At 37.4% G+C, this 24,763-nt stretch overlaps 2 protein-coding genes across 3 annotated transcripts in view; one reads left to right on the top strand and one right to left on the bottom strand.

Moving 5' to 3' along the window:
- LOC133995061 (very-long-chain (3R)-3-hydroxyacyl-CoA dehydratase-like) overlaps window positions 1–6,511 on the bottom strand; it is a 10,772-nt gene extending 4,261 nt beyond the window's left edge. The window contains exons 1-6 of the mRNA XM_062434383.1: window positions 6,345–6,511; window positions 3,851–3,893; window positions 3,582–3,655; window positions 2,838–3,002; window positions 1,301–1,355; window positions 1,072–1,186 (exon numbers count right to left, since the gene is read on the bottom strand). Coding sequence (XP_062290367.1) covers window positions 1,072–1,186; window positions 1,301–1,355; window positions 2,838–3,002; window positions 3,582–3,655; window positions 3,851–3,893; window positions 6,345–6,425 — 533 coding nt within the window. The 5' untranslated portion in view covers window positions 6,426–6,511. The remainder of the gene's footprint in view (window positions 1–1,071; window positions 1,187–1,300; window positions 1,356–2,837; window positions 3,003–3,581; window positions 3,656–3,850; window positions 3,894–6,344) is intronic.
- A 3,453-nt stretch (window positions 6,512–9,964) lies between these two features.
- The window catches only part of slc22a18 (solute carrier family 22 member 18), a 200,523-nt gene continuing 185,724 nt past the window's right edge, over window positions 9,965–24,763 (top strand). Inside the window, exons 1-10 of one of the 2 annotated variants that reach the window (XR_009925323.1) lie at window positions 9,965–10,277; window positions 11,935–12,032; window positions 12,166–12,311; window positions 12,744–12,876; window positions 13,344–13,456; window positions 17,816–17,932; window positions 18,262–18,362; window positions 18,503–18,604; window positions 19,433–19,553; window positions 19,824–20,227. Coding sequence is in view for 1 of the 2 variants with exons in the window: in XM_062421264.1 (XP_062277248.1) it covers window positions 10,110–10,277; window positions 11,935–12,032; window positions 12,166–12,311; window positions 12,744–12,876; window positions 13,344–13,456; window positions 17,816–17,932; window positions 18,262–18,362; window positions 18,503–18,604; window positions 19,433–19,553; window positions 19,824–20,008 (1,284 nt within the window). In the remaining variant the exon portion in view is untranslated. Of the gene's footprint in view, window positions 10,278–11,934; window positions 12,033–12,165; window positions 12,312–12,743; window positions 12,877–13,343; window positions 13,457–17,815; window positions 17,933–18,261; window positions 18,363–18,502; window positions 18,605–19,432; window positions 19,554–19,823; window positions 20,466–24,763 lie in introns of those variants that run through there. The other variant, XM_062421264.1, reaches the window with a different exon arrangement.

Raw genomic sequence — 24,763 nt, 5'->3', positions numbered from 1 at the left:
CAAGATCAACATGATGCAACATCAAATGTTATTCTAAGTCCCGATAAACAGTCCACAACCCAAATATATTCAGTGTTGTATCACAGAAGACTAAAGAAACCAGAAAATACTCAAATTTAAGATGCTGGAAACAAAGAATTTTAGTCACTCCGATTGATTAATTGACTTATCATTGCAGCTCTACAACATTGCACCTGTAATAACTGCGATCAGGTAACACAGCAATGTCGCAAAAGAAACGATTGATGCGACTAGAACCTGGAGCAGTAAAATGATCAGGTCATGCAAACAAACATACAGACATAAACATCCATCAAAGTCTACAGGGTGAATTATTGGTTAAAATGTTACCTACCATACTTACTGTAGTTTTGTGCACACTGAGTTTATTGCAGACATTTCCAGTGCCCTCTCTTTCAGTTTTACCTCCAAATATAGCTGATAATCTCCCTAAACTGCTGACTTCTTTACAACCTATCTGACCTGCTTGTGTTTCTTTACCCATTTGACCATTTGACTCTTTACCCACAGACTTGTGATGCTGCTGTGTTCCTAGATGACAACAATTACTTTGGTGGGAATAATGCTTCATCAACAAAAGAAACAAAGGACATAACTACAAAAAGAAAAGTTGTAATAAGCTATCATTTTATCCCTTCACCCATCCACCAAACTTTATACAAACACATCCTTCTTTTTACCGCTCCAACACACATAAAAAAGTCCTCCAATATGTTTGAACAGGAGAATCTATTACTCTACATGTTACAGTATTTAAACAAATGACTACACTGTGAGTCCAAAGGTCTGTTTATTACCTCACTATATCCAAGAATTACCTCTCTGAGGACACTTTGGTTCCCCTACACAGTGTTTGAACAGAATAATCTTTTTGCTACTATTGAAACTGTTGGTACTGTCTCAACCAAACCACCGTCAACAAGAAAATGTGGGAGATAAATAAGACAAATGATGTGTATTTTGAACTAAGACTACACCTGACCTGTTATTTCCAAGTACATTTAACTGTTTTACTTTGACTTCCGATGGCGGACGATGACAGTTTCTTACCAACCTTGACCAAGAATGAAGAGTCGAACGGTCATGTTGACAAAGATCCAGGAGAATCCCAAGAACTGCACCAGGTTGTACATAAACAAGTAGCCTTTCTTCAGTCCGAGGTAGGCTGAGGGGAAAAAGGAGATGATGACCGTTCATAATAGTAGATTAGTAAGTATAGTAACATATATGATAAAACTCCAGACAGATACATCTCTGCAGGAAAGGAGCTCAGTGGGACTTACGGTCTTCACGACTCTTGACTCCACAGTGATCTTGTTTATCTTTTCTTCTTCCTGAAAGAAATTAAACATCAGAATCTCACTTTGTAATAACCACACATGCTGCTCTACAATATTTTTTCTATATTTACACCCAATTTGAATTTTAGTATAATGAATCTTACATGATATCTCTCTTATCCTTCATTAAAACCAGAGCTTGACTCACCGATTCATTTAATTTGGGGCTTTAAAATGTTCTGCTCATTGTTCGGGAATACATAATACATAATACATTTACAAGCACTTTTTGCACACAGAGTATTTTATTATTATTTAATACATGTATATACATACATTTGTTTTAATTAGTACCCCTTTTGGGTAATTTTTAGTTTTTTTCCCATTGGATAGTTAGAGATGTGTTTCTATGTGATGCTACTCGGCTGTATTAAGTGTGATGTAGCTGCTGTAAACTAAGCAATTTCCTGTGAAGGATCAATAAACTATCTGTCTATCTACAAGTGAAAACTGCAAATCTGTAGTGAAGAAAAATAGGGAAAAAAACCCCAAAACACTCATCTAAGAAATCTGAGGAGGCAAAAAACCAACAATAATTGACAACCAAGAGAAGGGATTATGGGAAATAATTAAAAAGTAAGAAAATATCCTTGATGAAGGAAGCCAAACCACATTAGAGGCTCAAATGTTGGTTGTGACTCATCGACTCAAGAAACCCCTGAACAATCTGAGTAATTAGTTCAATTTAGCCAAAGGTGACAAATTCATCTCAGCTCAGTTTTATTCCAAAGTGGAGTTTCCATTGACATATTGCTATGCTTTTCCTGTTTTAAAACCTGTGACACCCCCCCCCAGCGACTGATGCCACCAGTTATGTGTGTGGGAGGGTTTCACATTAGCGTCCCAGTGACAGAAGACAAAAGAGCAATGCAAAGTTTTCTGGGCTGACTTTGCAAAGCGTAACATGAGCAGAAAATATGGCTAAAATAAACTGTTTACATGGTTGTTAAGAGTTTACAACCATGCTACTGGCTCTGTGAAGCTGGAAGTTAAACGTTAACCTCAGTTGACTAACATGCTGATGTTAATAAGCAAGTTTAATTTTTACTAAATTCACAATCTTAGTCTAGCTAAGCTGATGTGAATGTTACTTGTTCTGCAGGAATTTGATCACTAACTTAAGTATTGGACTAACCAAAGTGAGCCGGGTTAATACTCTAGGGTATGATGAATATCTGTGCAAAACTTCATGGAAATCTGTCTCGTAGCTATTGAGATATTTCTGGACTAAAGTGTTGGACTGATCATTCAGTTGATGACTAAAATGTTTCACACAGGCTTCTGTTTGTTCGTAGGCTGCACCAACTATTTGCATTTTATGGTAATTTTGCTTCACAACAAACTAATGTCAGATTTGCACAAGCAGTCCAAAGCCACACTGCAAAAAGTATAACATCCTTTTCCAAAGTTCACTATTTACAACTACTTTATATCGTATTTTTTATCTGGTGTGCTTTTAAAAAAAAAAGTTTCTACCTTGGCCTGAAGCTCCATCTCAGCGTCAGACTCGTCCAGCCAGCGGTCGAAGTCGGGAGACAGAAACAGAGGCTTCTTCTCCTGCAGTGTCAGCCGGTCCCACCAGCGCTCCTCCTGCTTCCTGACTTTAATGTCCACCTGACGCTGCGTAGATTTACGGTTGATCTGGATTCCACCATAATGGACACAAACACAGGCAATGCAATAGTGTGTATATCTTACTCAAGAGGACTGTAACTCATGTATATTTAATATAAATATTCCTCTATAAAAGGTTAACAGAACCAATGAAAATCACAGTTTAAGTCAGTCTGCCAAGTCCTAAATTCAGCAACCAGCATCTGAATGCATTTTTAGTTGAAAGGTGGAATAAAAACCTGCAGGACTTTGTCTCAGAAATAAATGAATAGATAATAATATGACTGAATATTCAGAGCTGCAGTGTAGCAACTAATCAAGGCTGGCTTCAGCAGGGAGATGCTTTTCAATCAGCGTTCACCTTGACTAGTGATTTCCACTCTGACGCATTTTCACGCAAGTTTGTTAAATAGCTAATCTGATTGATCTTAGTTGCACTTTAAGTTCAAATGTAATGACTTTATTTGGAGTATTTATTTCTAATGATCCTTAAAGTAAACACAGGAAGGTATGGACTCTGCCAGATAACATGATAATAGCTTTTAATGTACTCCCGTTTTCAAAAAATGTAAATTATATTTGCAATAAAAGCACAACAATCGATACCTCAGGTCTGACAGCTTCCAGGAACTCCAGACTGAACATGTATTCATTATCTCCTTTAGCTCCGTGGCCCCGTGCTGAGGAACAATAATAAGACAGCAGTATATGACTTTACATTGTGTTTCATGTGGAAACTACCTTCAATGTGAAAGATCTTGAGAGTTTGTAGAATACCTTAACAACTTTTCATAATGCAACTAAACAGTTTTCTATTAAATGGTTCTTAGTGAATCTACAGTACATGTTTTCCCCTCTTACAAGCAAACACCAACCTCTGAACTGAAGTGTTTTGTCTTCCAAACTGATGTCCAGATTCTGAAAAACATAAAAAAGCAGTCATCAAAATCAAATCAACACCGATGCAAATAATGGACAAAACTGTGAGCTGGAACTTAGAGGAGTAAAATCAGTCCATCTTTAAATACTTTGGACTACCCTACCACAAGCCCTGTTTTCATAAAAACTTATTGACAATAAGGAAGATATATGGAAAATCACAATTTTTTCTTATATTTCATATTTATTTTTATCATACTTATTATCTCTCATGTGCATTGGTCTCAAATTGTTCCTTTTCTTTATGTTGTCCTTGTTCTCCACTTGTTCTGTCTTATTATCAGCTTGTCAATCAGCTGTGAAACACTTTAAACTACATGAACCTGTATGAAAGCTGCTATATAAATCAAGTTTGAGTGATTGATTTAAGCTAAGATGTCAGTTTATCAAGTGCAACTATTTAAAACTAATGCAGTCATAACACAAAAAACGCCTTCATGGAGTTTTTGTTGAAGCTGTTTTTAAGAAAGGTGTGATTCAACTTTATGCTCACTTTAGAGGCTGTAATTTGGTGCTGATTCATTATATTGCATCATACCGAGAGGTGTTTCTAATATTTTGTCTAACCTCATTTGTAGAGCTGCAGCGATTAATCGATCAGTTGGCAACTATTTTGAAAATTATCCATTTTGAGTCACTTTTGACAAAGAAAATGTCCCAATACTCTGGTTCCAGCTTCTCAAATGTGAATATTTTCTGGTTTTTAATATTCATCTATGATAATAAAATGAGTATCTTTGGGTTGTGGACTGTTGGTCAGGACAAAACAAGACGTTAGTGGATGTCAAACTGGGTTTTAGGAAGCAAAGATCACAATTTTCTGACACTTTATGGACCGAAAAAACGAATTAATTTATCATAAAAATGAACAGAATGATCAATAATGAAACTAATGATCAGCTGCTGGCTCAACGTGTGTAACATGACAGGTGTTTTTTCTGTCAGCCTGTTTCTGGTAATTCGCCAAAGAGGCCGAACAAGATCCAGCACTACCATTAAAAGTCATGCATCTTTTATGAGATATTAGTGGGAACAGATGCAGGATGAGGATGGAGGAGCTTTAAGCCTGGAAACGTTGAGAAAGAGAAGGAGAGGAGCCAGTATTTCACGTTTATACTTGCAGAAGCCGCAGCCGTCTAAGCGCAGTTAAAGAAGTGACCCACCCAAAAGTCAAACAATCCTTACTACTGGTTTTAACTGGAAGACACAAATCATTAAATACTGTATATTCTGTTCGGAGCTGGGTTTTATAACATGCTAACTTAAACACTGTCTTCTGGTAATGATGTGAGAATAAGTGCTTCAGTAAAGGGGAAAATTACAAGTCATACTGTGGAGTTAATCGCTGTGTTAGTGTTGCTACAAACAAGGAAGTCACACCAGAGCTGAGCTGTCATTTTCAGCTGTTGGTTTCCAGTAAACCACTGAGACAGTTTGGACTATTTGTTTTGTAGTGTTGAAAGTCAGGTTCAGTTTGTTTTTTTAAAAAGTGTGTCTTCAAACAACAGTCAAGTGTCCTTATGAACATTGAAAGAAGTTCCTGTTCATACTGACTATTAAAATACCTCCTTCAAATGTGTTTTCAATGGAAGTGATGGAGGACTTTTTGCAACTTTTAAATGCAAAAAATGCATTTAAATATAGATGTGAGGCTTATATTCAACTAAAAACACTGTGACGTTGAAACATAGAACACTTGATTTGACTCATTTGGACGGCTGAAGCTTCATATTAGCTTCAGATTAAACTTTTAAATACATTTTTTACACAGGAGGAGGACTTTGGATTTAGTCCTCCATCACTTACATTGTAAGTGCATTATGAAGGCATCTTCTAATAGTCAGTATGAGCAACAAAAACAGCTTTCAATGCTCATGTGTGCTCCTGACTGTTGTTTAAAGACACACTTTCCTTAAATTTAGATGACAAACTTCTTTATCTTACATTTAAAACATTTATGCACTTTAAATGACAAGGTTTTTTTTTTATATATGTATGTGTGCATGTGCATGTGTGTATGTATGTGTCGTTGTATTGACCTCAATGCAATGACAATAAAGACAATTCAATTCAGTTCAATTCAATTAAAAACCTACAAAACAGACAATTCATGGTGTCATTAAAGCAGCAAAAACATACATGACTACTATACTTTTTACTATATGTGATGTTTTTTTTGACTAAGGGACTAATATGTGTTAAATTGAGTTGCCTGTTGTCGTTATAGCAATAAATAAATAGTGTTATAGGTCAGTTTAGCCCTATTTATAGCTGCATTTTATCGCATTTTAAAGGCTGCAGCGTCACTAAGCTTACAATAAACGCTATTTTATAATCCTTCCATCACCTGCAGCGTAAAGACAATATATTTTAAATGCATTTTAACGCATTATTTAATGTGGGTGCCTGGATGATGTGCACCGTCCTTACCTTTGCATCACTCAGCTCCACCCGGAGGAAAATCTCTCCATGCCTCTGAGCCCAGTAGACCTGCGGGGTGAGAACCTGCATCCTGCTGCTCTCTCAAGTTTAAACCTACAGGCACAAAATGAACCCAAACATTCACACAAACAGGATGGACGGAGCTCTTCATCTGCTGTCCCTCTCAGCATGCCATCCCCCAACATACACACACACACACATACGAAGTGGAGGCACCGTCGGACCAGCTGATGGAACACACTTCCGGGAGGAGGTTGGTCTACGGACTTCAAAATAAAAGATCCTTCAAAAGCGTGTTCTTAATCAGCTTCAAAATAAAAGTCAAGTCAAGTTTAAAAACAACCTCAGTTGACCAATGTGCTGTACAGTTATTAAAATACAATATAATCATGTACAATAAAATCATAAATAAATAAAAGGAATAGTAAGAACTCAATTTAATATCAGTGGATATCAATCTTATTTACACAATCCAATACATAAACATTTTTATAAGGTTTAAATTTGTTTTTTCTAAACAATAATGATCAAATTAAAATTAGGATTTTAAAGCTAAACAATAAACTTACTTACTACTTTGGTGAACGAAACATATCTTTGGCATATCTGCATTTCAATCCTTTCTCATGTCTATTATCCAAACAGCCGATTTAATGGCGTATCAGTCATGCATCTGTAAGTACATTAACAACTATACTCTGCCAATACATTCATTCTAATGTATTTGGATTGAAATACATTGCATACCAAATACATCAGCTTTTGAAATCCCAAACTCCAAAGCAGAGAAACTTTGCTTTGACTTATATCTCCTTACAATTTTCAATAATGCAAGATGTATAAAATTACTAAAACTTATTAACTTTATAGTCTCTAAAGGCTGCAGCTCTAAGTCTTTGGGCTAAGATGATATACATAAATACTGCAACACATAATCCTCAGACCTCAGTATCAGCAGCACATTTGAGTTACAACCTAGTTTCTGCCACAAGAGGGTGTTAAAAGACCGCTGGTGAAATCTGACCTGCCTCTCTAGAAGATGTACCCTGTGATCAATGTTGCCTGATATACGGTAATTATGGTATATGTGTAACAATTCTGCACTTTATATGATGAATAATGACAAAAGTCACTTAACTTACAATAACGTGATCTTTTTGTAACACTTGTAATCAGTCTGTGTTTAAGCATCTCTTCTCATGTGACATTTTTTTTTAACAATTTGGCTACATATATAGGCAGTTTTTTAAAAGTAATTTGTCTCAATAAACACATTTTCTGAAATAACACATTTACGCCTATCTGTTCTCATGATTATGACGTGTGTGTGGTAATTTTCCATAAAATATGATAATTTCAAGCCTCTTATATGGTACTTTTTATTTTGCGTGGTAATTGAGTGATTGCTGCAACCAGCAGTTCGTAGTCTAATCAGCTGTTGTAATCACTCACAGTTTCTTCAGGAAATGCACACTCATTATTATTATTATCTTCCCCCCTAAGAGTCTTAAGAGTCTCTTAAGAGTCTCCTAAGAGTCTTCTTCAGGTGATGCATGCTTTAACTCTTCTTGTCATGACTTTTTATACCCATAAACTTATTCAACCTTTTTCACCTTTTTAAAAATGGATTCTTATGGGAAGAACCTTTTTTTTTAAAGTTCATCTTTTTGTCAGTCTTACTTTGATATACACTGGACTACAGCCATCGTTTAAACTTAGCAAGCATCTACAGTTTCAGATTTTTAACTTTAAATAAGCTTTTATGTTATCTTTTCTACTTGTCTTCTTCAAACTTTTACATTAGTGTGTATATCATCAGTTTTCATCTTTCTTCTGCCTTTTATTTCAACTTTCTTTCCTCCATCTTTCAACTTTCAGCTTTCATAAACATTTATTACATCAAAATGCAGACAAACTTGTCCTCTTTTACAAAATGTTCGAATGACTAAACCTCCCATCTGTGCCCATGTTGCCTGAGCTCCAGAAGCTCTTATCAAAAACACAAATGAGGTTAAAATGTCTCATGCTGTAGATCCTGTATTTTAAGGAACACAAGCACATACAATTATTTGCGTCTTGTTCCATTTAAAGACAAAATATATTTCAATAGGCTTTTTGGAGCTATAAGTGTATGTTCGAGGATTGGTTTCGGCTTATAGAAGTATTTTTCTGCCCTCAGTTGATACCCTGACCATAGCCAGTGGGCCTCTGTCACCATAGCAACCTGTGACTCAGTCTCTGTGCAGAAAGCGACACACCTGTCTGTGATTGGCTTGTGACTGCATATCCATGCTCGCTCTCTCATGGACACATCTTTAATGTCAACCGTATATGTCACCTCCTACAGGGGTTCATCACACAAACACACACATGCACGCGCACACACACACACACACACACACACACACACACACACACACACACACACACACACACACACACACACACACACACACACACACTAACACTCAAAAATGTTTATTCTCTTATTACTACAGTTGAATGTTTGAGCGTCACTTTGCAGTATGATGTACGTGCAGAGTTTGACACTAGAAAGATGTTATCACATTGCTGAAAGTGGAAAGTCTCTCTGTGTTCTTTGAAAATTCAATTTTACGTGGTGGGCCTGTGAGCATGATTAGGGCATCACAGATAGGGATGAATATGGGAGAAAATACTGGTCCAATATCCAACTTACAATTCTGAATGTGGAAACTTGAACACTGAGAAATTACTTTTCTGTGAAGCAGGAGTGATCTTGTGTCCGGCAGTTTGTAAATGAAATTTATTTGCATATCAATAGATTCACATAGAGTTATTAATGAGTGTGAAGGACAAGATGTTAAAAGGGCCATATTATGAAAAACTCACTTTTTCTTTGCTTGTGCCCATACACTTGGGTCTCTAATGCTCCTAGTAACACACACACTTTGAAATAAGACAGCCAGCCAGTTTTTGTGAGCTACCTAGATCAGAAAACATGTGATTTATTGAGCTATTCAGATGCGCCTCTGTAGATAACAATATTGGGAGATCATTTAAATAATACTATCCCCCCTGTCTGAGTATCTCCACACACCAGGTACAGCTACTTTCTGGATGGACACAGAAACAGCCTGTTCTGAAATGGTCTGAAACAGAGGGGTAGAGAGGCATGTCAGTAATCTGAGTGGTATTGTCAGCAAAGAACTTCAAAGATACACTTTGTGGACCTCAGAAGCATGTTAAATGGTTAAAAAAGGAGCATAATATGGGACCATTAAGGACTTTAAAGAGGAAATAATGTTTTGTTTTATGAAAAAAAAACATATCAGACACACATTATTGTGGTTTTATGTGTTAATTTATGTGTTAAAACATGTCTGGATGGGATCTTGACCAGCAAAGATAAGTCTTAATCTGAATGAGTGATGACTTTTTATAGAAGTGCACACAGTTACGTTCTCAGGTGGATCTCTTGAACGCACCACTGTCCACATTCTCGATGGTATTTTATTTAAGAGGCGTTCGCGTCCGCTCGGCTCGTCGTAATCTCACTATTTCTGACAGGACTCTTAGAATCAAGGACTTGTAAATCACCACGGTAACGTGAACGCCTCTCTGTTCAAAGTACAGCGGTTAGCTAGCAGCAGGTTTTATGTGACAGTTCAGCCGGTCAAAGAGCAATTTAACCGGTCAAAACTAACACTTTTCTGGCAGACTGAAGAAGATTGAACGCCACTTACTCTTTTTTACCTTGTATTAGCTGTCAACATGAGTCGAAGAGGAGGAGGTGAAAAGACGGAAACCACCGATGAAACATCCAGAGAAGCTGCTACTAACACCACAGATCAACCAAACAAGATGAAAGTCATAAATGTCGTTTACATCATCGCCGCTTTGGATATCACATGGATGTTTTTGCAGTTTTCCGTAACCCCTGTGAGTAAACGTACAGTATATTATGTATGTGTTATTATGTCAGAGCACGAAGCTGAGTTTTACGTGCCTGCCATGAAGTTAACACATTTCAGGAAGAACACAAAGCAAAATAAACTCTTTATTTACTCATGCTTATGTTATCAGTGATGACAGCTGATCCGAGCATTTAATATTAAGAAAAGAGAGAGCATGGGTATTATATGCAGCCCTGCTTTTGCTACCATTACGAACATGTGCAGGGTTAGCAAGCCATTATAAGCAGTGGTAATGCCACAATGCACATATTAAGTGTACTTAAATACAAGCTCAGAAGTATTATGCAATATTTGTCAGTGTTGGACGAAGTATAGTATATATATGCCAATACTGCAATGTAATAATACTCCATTACAAGTCCCACTTAAGTAAAAGTACATAAGTATTATGAACTTGATGTAGTTAAAGTATTGCAGTAAAAGACATGATGTAGTTAAAGTATTGCAGTATTATTAGCTTGCTATAGCTAAAGTATTGAAGTAAAAGTACATAATGATGTAGTTAAAGTATTGCAGTAAAAGTACATTAGTATTATGAGTGATGTAGTTAAAGTATTGCAGTAAAAGTACATAATGATGTAGTTAAAGTATTACAGTAAAAGTAATGGTTTGATCCTTCTGACTGATATATTATATTGACATCATTAGATTATTAATACTGTGAAGTATTGGAGTAGAAAGTAAAATATTTGCCTCTGAAATGTAGTGGAGCTCAAGTGTAAAGTAGCATCAAATGCAAATACTCAAGTAAAGTACAAACATCTCATCTACACTGATCAAATGATAATAATGTATCTTAAAGGTAACTGTAAGGAATAAACAGGCAAATTCAAGCAGTATCCTGTTTCGAAGTAAACTGTTGTAAAGTTTTGTGACTTTTACCTTTGGACTACTAGACTCTAGAGACAGAAATGTAAATGAAAACACTTACATAATTATGTAAGCAGAGAAATGAAAAGGAGAAACACACCTTTGGCTAGTTAAATCCATATTGCAGTAAAATACCCCCCAATCACCACTCCTTGTTATGGCCAAAAGTCACAACCATCAAAGGTTAGATGCCACATTTATCATCATGTAATAATAACATTTAAAACATGTAATGATGTAATGATTGATTGATGGTTCGATTATTTCAGAGGACAGAGGATTTGTTACACAGTCATCTGCTATGGTTGGAATTTCTTTCTCATTACATTAAAAAAGTGTGACATTTTCCTAAAATTCACAAATTCTTCATTAGATAAACATGAATTTAAAAAAAAAAAATGTTATAAAAGTAATACAACAGGAATCTGCCCCATCCACATGACATCCAATAAAAACCCAAATAAAGTTAGTGATTAACATTTGAGCTAGAAATGCATATCCTGTTTTCTTAGACTATGTGAGGGTCTAAGAGTGAATCATTTTACACTGTTAAACAACCTGTGCCGTAAAAATTTGTCGATTTCTAGATAATGTGATTTAAGATGCTGTAAAAAAACTTTAACATGCTCTCCACCTATCATTTTGTCATCCTGTATTTCTGTAACTTCAAATCAAGCGTCTAAGGAAAGCTATGTACTGTATGTGTGTGTGTGTGTATTTTAACTTGAATTTCCACTTTTTCTCTCTAACAGTATTTGGCAAAGAAACTTGGCTTTGACACCTTGTGGTTTGGTTACTTACAAACCACAGTGGGTCTAGTCCAGCTGCTCGGGGGGCCACTGTTTGGAAGGTAAGTGAAGAGAAATGATGAAAAAATGTTCTGTTATTGTCACTCCTACAGAGATTGCCCATGCTGTGTTCGGCCTCCCAGATCCTTCTTGTGTGGCAGAAACCTTTCTGAGCTTTCTGTGTTTTGTCGGCAGGTTTGCAGATCTTTTCGGGGCTCGAGCAGCTTTGTCTCTGTCCTGCTCTGCAACCATTGTTTTCTTCTTGCTGCTGGCCATCGCAAACCATCCTGCCATGCTGTTCGTCCACAAACTCCCCACAGTCTTCATGCATGTCTTACCTGGTGAGCAGCTGCCATCATCTACAATCCTACTCACTCACTCACTTTACCATTTTAAACTTTAAACCTAGATTATTGTTCAGTATGAATCAGAGCTGCAACAATTAGTGAATAAATCAGTTAGTAGATTGACTGAGCAACTATTTTGATATTTTGAAAAATTTGCTGGGCTCGTTGCAGCTTCTCAAATAAGAAGATTTGAGGCGTTAGTGTGTCATACACGATAGTAAAGCAAGGCAAGAGATTGTTTATTGTATACAGTATTTAGAGCTGTTGAATTTAATTGTCTTTATTGTCATTGCATTGAGGTCAATACAACACAATTTAAAACAGCTCCGTCCTCGGTTATCACTCACACACACACACATCTCACACCAAAATAAAAGAAATAGACACTTTTTAAAAATGATTATTCCTGTCCCGTCCTGTTTGCAGCTTCTCAGATGGTCGTTGCGGACCTTTCCGAGCCAGAAAAACGGGCGGATGCTTTATCCAAACTCGGTCTGTGTTTTGGCGTCGGTATGATAGTCGGCTCCACGTTAGGCGGCCACCTCAGCAAACACTATGGGTAAGCGTCACAGAGTACTGTTGGATGTCACTGGCTCATTTTTCATGCTGCAGAACATATTTGGGACTAATTAAATCTCTTTTTGATGGTATTGCATTATGAAAAATAATCTAAACATCTACCTGAAATCCCTCATTCAGGTTTATGTTCCCTCCTGCTCACTATACTCTTCTCTTCTTCTCTTCTGTAGTTCCCAATCAGTTATTAAGGCTTCAATTAAACATTGCAAAGAATTACGACTGATGGAGTTTGATGTTGAAAGTGTTATGTACAGTGTATTTGTGTGTGTGTGTGTGTGTGTGTGTGTGTGTGTGTGTGTGTGTGTGTGTGTGTGTGTGTGTGTGTGTGTGTGTGTGTGTGTGTGTATGTAGAATTGTAACATTTATAACATTAACACCAGCTATAGTAAACCCAATATATTCAGATTGTGAAGCTAACATTGTATTTATTTACTTTGTATTCCTCAGGGAGACGTTTGCTGCGTGTTTCGGTGCTGCAGGGAGTGCCTTCAGTTTAATGTTGGTTTTAAAGTTCATCCCAAAAACGACCAAAGTTCAAGCTCCAAAAACCACCACAGACAGTAAGATGAATTTCAATCTAATATAACTAATCTTCTCAGCTATTTGGGAATCTGTTTGAAATGCTCCTATGTTCACATTTAGAGCACACAGGCTCAGGAAGCAGGTAGGTGAGCTGGTGTTTTCAGGTCACTGAGTTTCTCTGTTAAAGTGCATTTGAAATCACAATAAGTCATCCATTTTTTGCAAGCAAAAAAAATGTCAGTATTTATCAAAAGGAAGAAAAGAGGGACATCAATGTTTGATTGACGGCAGCTGGCAGGATGAGAGTCGGCAACGAGAGACAAAGTAAACTTACACTGAAGCTTATTAGACAACTGCAGACTGTGTTTTATTAGCAGTAAGGACCACAGCAGCATCTAAACTGACTGAAGTGACATTTGCAGGTATGTTTACATGCTATTTAAATGTTCAACAGCTGAGCAGCTAATTAGATATCTAGCCAAACTAATATTAGTGGTGCACTTTTCCCCCGGTGAATGTTTGTTTGATGGCTCATTCAACAAGCTGAAGTGCAGGAAGAGACCTGTGTTCATTTCTGGGTTGTTGTTCAAACTGTGGTTCTGGTGTTGTGTAGCAGGACGATGTCTGGCTGTGACAGAAAGCTGATGCTGACAGTATTCAGATAGATAAATAGATCGGGATGTCAAGGAAAGTGGAGCAGGTGGACCCACATGTCACACAATCGGTGCATCCCTAATCAAAACAGTGTTTATGGGTCAATGATGGTTTTTTGTGTCCATGTGGTTTAGTCAAATTTAAAGGGGTTAAAATTTGAAAATAAACGTATGAGCATAAAATTTCTGCTTTTAATCCATTTTGAGAGAATATATTAGAGGATTATGGCAAAAATGTCTAAGTGGTGTAACCATAAAAACTTTGTACCAAATAATTCAACTTGCTTAAAAACAGTAAATTCTCAATAAAACATCATATCAATTAGTTTGGCATGATCTTACATTATAACTTTATATATTAAATAAAGGTAATGGAATACAATTGTTCTAAATATTACATTTAATGTGGGGAATCATGGAGATCAGGAACCATTTACATATTTTTTAAATTAAGTAATTATTTGTATAAATACACTGTAGGTGTATTTAAATGGATAAAATATTTAATATTTATCATTCGTTTGTGGTTACAACATTTGACATTTTAAGGAGCATTCAGTTTTACTTTTGGTAAAAAAAAAAGATGTAAATGTCATTTCAAATGAATTCTCATCTTGCCAACCCGTATTTATCACTGACTCTTAAACACAACAACAGAACTCAGCTGCAGAATGTGGTACATCACTTCCTGTTGGGAATGTTCTGTCATGTTACATCACTTCCTGTTGGGAATGTTCTGTCATGTTACATCACTTCCTGTTGGGATGTTCTGTTGTGATAATTTGCTTATTTTTAAATATCGTTATAAGTTAGCAAGACACAGAAAGATGTAACTCCTACATTTCAAGTTTAATTTAGATAGCAGGGATCAGAAGGAAAGATGGAGGGCGTAAAAAAAGTAATATTTGACAATGATGACAAGAATTTGCATAAGGCAGGGCCGATGTCAGCTTATCATCAATATGTCTTATCATCGATCCTTCCTGATGCCGAGAAGGAATACACGCGCATACAAAAGAAAAACAAGGACATGGAGAGGGAAAACGAGCTCCTCAAGACTAAAGTGGAGTTCCTGATGACGGACGCCGAACAGTTCAAGGCGCAGCGCCAAAAAATCCACAATGTGACCAAAGCCAGAGACCATCTGAGGAACCAGCTGCTGCACTGCAAAAATGAACTGTCGGTGATGGGTAAGAAGATCGGGATCCAGCAGACGGACCTGAAGAGGGGGTGCAGGAGGAACGAGACCCTCAAGGAGGAACTTGAGTTGGTGAAGAAGGAGCTGCAGTCAGTGAAGAAAGGTGTCATCACTCAGAGGATGCAGCAGCAAAACCTGAAAGAACGTCTGGACCACGTGATGAAAGAGAGAGACGGCATGAACGACAAGTGGCTGCACTGCAGAAACGAATGCTCGGGTTTGTGCGACGTGATCACGAGCCAGCAATCGAACCTGACCAGGAAGGACAACGAGTGCAAACAGCAGGTGAAGGAGATCCATCACCTCAAGGTGGAGAACCAGCAGCTTAAGAAGGAGATGGGCCTCATGGAGACGGACAAAGAGGACCAGAAGAGGGAGCTCCATAGGTGTGAAGGTGCACTCCACACGCAGAGGGAGAAGTTCAGAGAGAGTGAAAGTTGTCGTATTGTTGAGGGACAAGTGGGGAAAAGAATAGTTATCCTCAAACAAAGACCTAAGGTGTTTAGAAAGCCAAAACAAGAGGTGCCTTGTGAGAATATCGAGTCGTTACAGAAAGAACTACACACTCAGACCGAAGAGCTGAGAAAAACACAGAAACTCTGCGAGGAGCTGAAACAGAATCTGACACAGGTAGCAGCGAAGTTCCAGCTGTGCCAGACGACGATCAGAAACCAAAAAGAAAAGCTGAAAGCAGTAACGGCAGAGAAGAACGTGTACAGAAAAACGACTGAAAAACTGGGGAAAGAATTATCAGACATGAAGAAGGGGCAGCGAAGTGAAAAACAGAGGAACGGTAATCAGAGAGCAGCCAAGAGGGTAAAAAGGGTCAAAGTGCCGACTACAGACAGATCCAACCAGCTTCACACTTCACCCGTCTCCCCAAAGCTCCAGCTGAAGACGAGAGACGCATTAAATCAGACCAAACTCTCACCAGCACACAGCGAGGTCCAAAAGCAGTCTGACTTAAGTATTGTAGGGAGGAAAATGTAATTATGCTCTTGGACCTCACCAATCAGAGGAGGAATATTCTTAAGGGGAGTTCTTTATAAAATAAAAGTTATACTCCTCGAATTCTTGAAGATTTATGGGTTAGGGTTAGGGTTACAAGTAACAAAATATATATTGATACATTTATAATAAGAAGTATGCTGCCTGTTTATTCATAAATACTACAATATGCACCTTATTTGTGATTTATATAGATTTGACATGCATAGAATGAAGAAAATCGTCCTATAATAAACAATTATCTCACATCAGTTGTAAGATGAAGTATTTTATTTGTTTTTTTAAACTTGATTTTACAACACCACAACATAACACTTTGCTGTACATTGCTGCTATATGTGTGCTCATTAGAACTAGTCTGTTCAGGAATATGCTGCTATTAATTGGGTTACTTTGGTGTGTTACATCAGTCTGAAGGTGGTTTTGCTTTGTTGGCATGCACATTATTTACAAGTCATATAAACTGATGTTGATTTTTGCATCAGTCAAGCTTTTTGGATTGATTTTGTGCATACTAAAAGATTTACAGGGAAAATATGCATTGATTGTTTGTATCCCGGTGCTTTCATTGTTAATTGACATGGTCCTACGGATGATTATGTCAGATCATATGTATCTTGTTTTAATTAATCTATCTAACATCTATGTGTTGTCACCACCTGTGTTTGGTTTGCTTGGATTTTTCTCAGTGTGAGAAGAAAATGAACAAAGGGGGAAATGCACCAATTTTAAAACTCATCCACTGATTCAGACCAGAGCAAATTAACTGGTTGAAAACGCCCTAAGAAGCAAGCTGAAGAAGGGCCTGAAATGTTGAATAAAAAAATGTGCTTCTAGCAATCACTTAAATGTCCTCGTCAACTGAAAATGTATCATGAAAAATACACTGGTCAGTGTTGATTGTTTAGGGTAAAATAAATATGACATCAGGTTAAATACAGTGAGAAGAAACAGCCATTAAGTGTAATTATTAGCCTTCATTAGTGCCCAAACCTTTCAGCAGTAATTCAGATACACAAAAGATACACAGCACTATAAACTTGGTCCCATTAGTTCTCACAGGATCAATAATACCATTTAACTATTTCCCCATTAAGTATGAAGTTACAGGGAACAGTTAGCCTATCCCAGAATTAAGACTGAAGCTAAAAAAACACAGAGTTAAAAAATGACAAGTTTTAGTTTTACAAAGTTTATGTGCTGGACTGTTTCTTGGTCAAACCGTCAATATTTAATTAATTTAACTATGCAAGAAAGTGAATAAGCATGTTTCCCATAATGTTGAACTATTTCAGTGAAATTATGTAGCTGAGTTGAGTAAAAAAAACCATTTAAATTATGCTGAAAATATAAAGTATACAGGCAGGAAAGTGACGATTATTCATTAACACCTCGGCTGATTTGACACCAGCTACATTTGTGCCTGTGTGCCTCTCAGCTTCATACTGCTTCCTGTGATTGTTAGTTTTGGGGCTTGGGAGTTATTATTTTTACAGTTCTGCACATACACTTCATTTATTCTTTATCTTTGAATGCAGGCGCAGCTGAGAAAAAGAGTAAGTCAATATTTAACGTGGGAGAAATCACAAGACTGATGAAGTTTCCGGGCGTGACTCCGACTTTTGTGGTGAAGGTTGTCGCAGGTTTGCCATCAGGTGAGAGAGAGATCATGTGGAAATAGTTTTGGTTTAAATACTTTTTTTCACACAATTTCATCCTGAATATTTCTGCATACAAGACTGGTTAACTGTAGCAAATTCAGTGGATTTCATATATTTTCAATTTGTCCACATAATCAACAAATTGCATCAATATCAATTCTTTTTGTGTGACACTGCTGTGTGATTTATAATGAAATGTTCTGCCTGCAGTGTCCTAATGCTGCCACCTCATTCACAGATATGTTTCATTTACATTAGAAATGATGAACACTAAATGATTACCCTAAAATAAGAAAGAAAAAAACACATCTCTCCATTTTAAGGAATTTTTCAGGTGATGTTCTCCGTCATTGCGATGGAGTTCTTCAAGCTGGAGCCTGAGCAGAATGGCTATCTGATGGCGTATTTCGGTATAGTCTCAATGGTACGATGTTCTTATCACTTATTATATGCATTTTTAAAATAAAAGATAAGCTAATTGTAATATTCATGAGTTACACGCTGCAGCTCGGGATGATATCAGACTGTAAGACGAGGTCAGTAAAAGGTTGGATGTTTGTTCAGGTCGTACAGGGAGGAGTGATCGGTCGGCTCACGGCGAGATACTCTGAGAGCTCGCTGCTGCTTCTCGCCATTGGAGTTTCTGCCTTTGTGGGACTGGCTCAGGTACGCACAAAAACACACCCATGAACACACACACACACACAAAAACACACCCATGAACACACACACACACACACACACACAAAAACACACCAGAGCTCATAAGTATTTCCTACTGTTTGCAAATTAGTTGGGAACCTCTTTTGATTTATTTTGATTTATTTTTCATAACAACCAATTCCTTCTTTCTTTGTTTCTTTATTCTACTTTTTATTTGATTTCCTTTCTTTCTTTCTTTCTTTCTTTATCTGATTGACTACTTACTGATGCGTAATATTATTTTACTTATTTTCTTTACTTACTTCATTATTATTACTTTGACTTGTAATGAAATATGTTTCCATTGTGGTCTTGATATCTTTAAGGATTTGAGTACTTCTTTTTACTGTATAACATGTAACATGTAAACATGTTCGTGTCTATAAATGTGGAATTTATTTGATATACGCCTTTAATTTAAATTGCCTGAATACGTTTAAAGCTGCAGCATATTGTTAATATTGTAGATATTTCTGTCTTTTGTTATGAATATTTATGTCACAACTCAGAGTTAAAATGATTTGTTGATTATTTAGAAAAATAAATAGTTTATTTGTTGATTACAGCTTCTCAAATCATTTTGTTTTTACATTTCTCAATTTCATCACAGTGTAAATATGTTGGGTTTTTTTAAAAAATCTTTTCACATCCATAAAAACAAGAATTTTTATTTTAGACTCAAGTGATTGGTATTTGTCATTTTGTGAAAAAGAGTAAACAACTGTGATGAAAGTAATCATTAGTTTCCTTCCCAGCTGAGTTGCTTTTATTGAATCCTCTTCCTCTCTGCAGGCTTACATGCAGAACGTGTTCCAGTTCTGCCTCATCGTCCTCCCGATGATGTTTTCTCTCAGTGTGTTTAACGTCATCACAGACAGCATGCTCACCAAGAGCGTCCCGTCCTCTGACACAGGTGAGGTCCTCCTGCTGCTTCTTCTACTACTCGCACATCACACAGTCAGGAAATCAACAATAACAGCAGCAGCAGGGGCTCTGTGACAAGCACATGTGATTACAGCTAAAAGGTTAAACTTAGTAGTCTTAGTAGAAGTATAAGCTTACAAAATGTAAATCTCTAATGTTTCGGTGTCCAAAAAAACAAATAAAATAGAAGATTATTAAATTGAACTACAACTGAAGTGAACATGTCATCCAGTAATCCCACTCTACTCTTTGCACACAGGCACAATGATGGGACTGTGCTCTTCTGTTCAGTCTCTTCTTCGCACAGTCGGACCGACCATCGGCGGCTTCCTGTACGTGAACTACGGCGTTTCCTCAATAGGTTTCATCCAGTTCGTCGTGAATATCGCTGTGTTCATGTTCCTGCTGCAGCGTCCGCTCAAGACAGACGAACAAAAGGACTGAAATCTTTTATTAATCTTTTTTTTCTACATCCTCTCAATCATAAAGGTGATAGAAAGCCATATTTAATTTCAGAAACAATCTTTTTTCTTTTTTGTTACAGTCGCATATATTCAAAGCGCACATTTTTAGTTGTTATTCACTGTGTTGTAAAGTCTGTTTGTGGAGATTCAGGATCAAACCACTAGATGGCAGAAAATCCTCTGTTTTACCTGATGATACGTTCATTTACCAGAGTTCATTATTCACATTAATGTTACACTTTTACATCAGTTTGCTGATATTAGAGGTTTATTAAATATCATCAGAAAATGTTAAGATGTGAGCCAACCAACATGATTCCTAATTGAACATAGTTAAATCAGAACAATATATAATTTGTAATGAAAGATTATTTTCTTATATGTATTTTTGTATTAAACATTTAATAAATGATTTCATTTTTGTACATTAATTTAAAACCAGTGATGTATTCCTCTCCCCATCTTTACTTTCCATTAAAAAGATGCAGAGTCACTTTAGCCTAAAGAGCTGCTGCTTGTATTCACCTGAGTGTTAGAGTTTTAACATATATATGTGTATGTATATATATAAAAATCTGTGGTAGAGACACAAAATATTTGTCATGAAAATAGTCAAACATAAAGATAATAAATATTTAGATAGACACTAAAGGACATTAATTCCACTTCAGCACAATGCTTTCAGTATTATGCTAAAAGAAAAGCACACTTGTTTGAGCATTTGAATGTATAATAACTTAAATCAGATGCAGTGATGCAGTTTAGAAGAAGCCTTTATCTGCTGTAACGTTTATGTGTTTTTTATTTGCTCCTGAGCAGCAGCTCAGAGTCAGAAGTTTCCTCCAGTTTTTTCATTTGACCAAAAAAGTGGAACAAACCTGCTGAGTTTTTAGTTTCTGCATGTGAAATCCTACATATCATATTTTGACCCATTCTGCAGAGCCAGCACAAAACACACACAGTCAATAATAAAAATATAATCACTAGTGCATAAAAACAAATGATGTAGTAAGCAATGAAGGGGATAAACAAATCCTTCGGTGTTAATCGTGTTCTCTGTCACATTTATTTACAGTTTTCTGCCCTTCCTCAGTTGCCAATCTGCAGCATGTTGAAGTGATGTCAAATAATCTGGAGCAGGTGTCTCATTGTTTCCACAAAAATATTCTCGTTTAGAAATATTACATCCGTCAATGGCGGATAATTATTATCTCATTTTAACAGTAGGGGGTCTGTGGTGTTACAGAGTTATTATGGGCCAGGCTACACCTTCAACAGATGTCACTGGAGTGATTTCTTTGGCTGTTTTGTCCAGCTAAATATCTGTAGCAAACAGACCGTAATATTCAGATTATGTTTTAAAAACTGTAATAAATAAAGGGCTTTTTTTTTTTTTAAATGGCCTGAAGAGAGGAAGTTTATCTTCTTAATGGTTTTAATGAGACATTTTTATTTGCATATGGCCACAAATGATAGATCTCTTTCTTTTTCAAACAATAGAAATTAAAGTCTTTAAAAATGTTGAACCTGCTCCTTTAAAGGCATAACTATTATTGTGGGATTATGTCATATCCACTTTGTTTAATTGAAGAAATGTGAAGCTTGAAAAACTAACCATAATCATTCAAAAGCCTTCACTTGCACAAGGCATTCAGATCCTGATATCCTTCAAATAGACCAGAATATCAGAGTGGCTGTCAAAGCAGGCCCTCTAAATCATGCTATAATTAATTTTACATGTTTATTTGCATTAATCTAAAGGCAGTGGTTCAGGAGAAAGTAGAGAAAATATTTATGTCTGCACAGCTTTTATATGTTAGGTTGATTAGACAATCCAAATAGTCAAAGTGAGCATGTTGGAAAGAATTGGCAGGGGTGTCACGGCCTATTTAGATAGACTGCACCTTTAATGTGATCAGCCATCTCAGTGGCAATCCCATCATCTGAGGCTGATCCTGCAGCCTACACCTACAGCACTACTCATTACTCGCTGCCGCCTGAGTCCGCAAACGTCTTCAAAAACACACTTTCGCTGCAGCAGTCCTTCTGACTTTTTACTGTAGAGAACAAAATAAAGCTCTTGCTCTCGAAATCTGCCTCTATGTGACTCACAGAGACTCAAAAGGAGCTGCAGATGGATTTGAAGGGTGTCACTGTATCTGCGGACCCAGGGGGGCGGCCCTGACCACTGGAGGGGGTGCCTTGTTACACTTGGCCCTTTGAGTCAGGGGGAGCCGGGACAATGCCGCTGTTAACACTCCTGACGGGGACCTTTGGGTCCTCTGAAAGTTTAATGTGACTCTGCGAGCGACCTGCGCTCACTGAGGTCAGAGATGAGCGCGGCCCGGCGATGGTCCAACGTTGCCTTGTGTTGGTGCATTGGAAACTAAACGCCAGCGGGGGGGCCACCGAGTCCTGGGCTTGTTTTGTCCCCTGTGGCATGGATAATGAGGCATCTGTCTCCACCTGCCACATGGAGAGATGAGGCTCACTGTCTCACTTTAAAAGAGCACAGGTTACCTATCTGATTTGTCCCAGGCAGGCCAGGGACATGATCTGAAGCAGAGGAGCCTTCGGTCTAAATGTTTTATACCGGGGCTTTCTTATTTCTCTTCCTGCCACACCACACGAAGCTTCTTATAACACACACTTTGCTCAGTGTCTTGTTTTCTGCATCTAGATAATTGGAATCCAAATCAATCTAACATGAGTCGACCAAATATTGCCAAGAAAGTTCAACATCATATATCATGAGCATTTAAAGATATATTTGCATTGCTTCATTTGTCATAAACCACTGTGCTGATTCTTGCTCAGAATAAATACAAACCTGATGTGCATGTGACAGCAAGTCAACATGGCCGCCCAGCTTCCCCCCCCCCCCCCCCCCCCCCCCCCCCCCCCCCCCCCCCCCTCCTCGTCTTGCTCTCCAGCGGACCTCGTGGAGCTCGTGGAGTTGGCCACAGGGACGAAAGGTGATCTTAAAGGGGTTTTGTCTTGGTGTAATCAGACAGCGACATCATCAATCATGAGAGGGGGAATTACAGCGGGTTACAATGGCAGATAAGATAATGAGTGGGGCCACAGCGACCTGGTGAGGGACAGCTCGAGTTCCCGTCCTGATTACATGGCAGCGGCCTGACTGGCTGCGAACCAGCTGAGGACGCCGGCTGCTCAAATCCAAGATGAAGAGCAACACTTTTTGACCCACTACAGCATATTGAAAGTAGATATATGTACTTAAAATCTATAATTCTGTAATTCATCTGTAATTCACAAAGCAGCAGATACAGTCAGTTGTGTTTGTGGAGGTGATGTGAAAATCAACATCCAGTAACAGTGAAGTGAAGCATGTAGATGTTTATTTCAGGATCAGCAGAAGTGGCATCACTGATTGTTGGATTTAAGACACTCACATGGCCAACGCTGCACAGATCAGTCGGTCCTCAGCAGTGATGCTCGTTTATTAGTCTGAGTTAGTCATATCAAGTGATATCTGACACATTTAGTCTTTTTAGCATCAAATTCCCTCTTAGTGTTTCCCTGTTGAGCTGTGGTGGAAGTATAGTAACAAAAAGACTTTGGCACTAAAAACACTGTAATGTTGAAACATAGAAGACTTGATTTGACTCAATTAGACGGCTGAAGCTTCAGATCAACTTTTAAATACACGTTTACACAGAAGGAGGACTGTGGATTTTGTCCTCCATCACTTACATTGTAAGTGCATCATGAAGGGATCTTCTAATGGTCAGTATGAACAGGAGGAATGATTACAACAAGAAAAACAGGTTTCAATGTTCATTTGAGCTCCTGATTGCTGTTTTAAGACATACTTGAAATATTATGAACTCGTCCTTTAATGGTAAATGTTGGTCAGTTTGTCATTCACGTAGGTCCAGAGTGAAATGTCTAAACAACTATTGGACATATCACCATGAAATTTGGTACAGACATTTATGCACCTTTCATTATTTGTAATTACTTTGGTGATACTTTAACTTTTCATCTGGCGCCACTTTTGGGTCAAATTTTGTCCATATAATAATTCCTATCAGTCTCGGCTGTGCTTTCTGTGATTTGCTAATTAGCAACTGTTAGCATACTAACACAGTAAACTAACATGTTGAACATAGTAAATAGTAAGTGGTGAAAAATCTGCATGCTAGCGTTGTCATTGTAAGCCATCTGAGGTCAGCGCAGTGGTCATTGTAAGCATGTTGGCATGCTAACATTAGCATTAGCTAATTAGCATTTAGCTCAAAGGCCTGCGCTGTGCGTCACTAAGGCCTCACACAGTCAGCATGACTGCAGACTTCTTCAGCTACAGCAGCCTTTAGTGGGAGATTTAGGGAATCAGCGAAAACCTAATGAATCATCCGCTGTGAATCATGAGTGCTCATTAAACTTGATGGCTTGGCCAGCAGTGGTGGAAATTAATGATTTACATTTACTGAGGTACTATAATTTTAAGTATAATTTTAATGTGCTTGCACTTTAATTGAGTATTTTCATTTTATGCTACTTGATACTTCGACTCCACTGCATTTATTTTACAGCTTAAGTGACTTTTCAGGGTTAAAATTGAACATGGAATAACATAATGATGAGCTTTTAAATTACATTACATTGTTAAAATTTTAAACCAGTGGTACGCAAACGTTTTGGCTTAAATCAGTGTATTTATTTCTCCTTGCCTTATTTTAGATATTTATGAGTTATCAAACAAAAATGC

This window comes from Scomber scombrus, chromosome 1 (genome assembly GCF_963691925.1).
Source record: "Scomber scombrus chromosome 1, fScoSco1.1, whole genome shotgun sequence".
NCBI classification, from domain to species: Eukaryota; Metazoa; Chordata; class Actinopteri; order Scombriformes; family Scombridae; genus Scomber; species Scomber scombrus.
The sequence above is the reverse complement of the archived record's forward strand: the minus strand, read 5'-3'. Positions and strand labels throughout refer to the sequence as shown.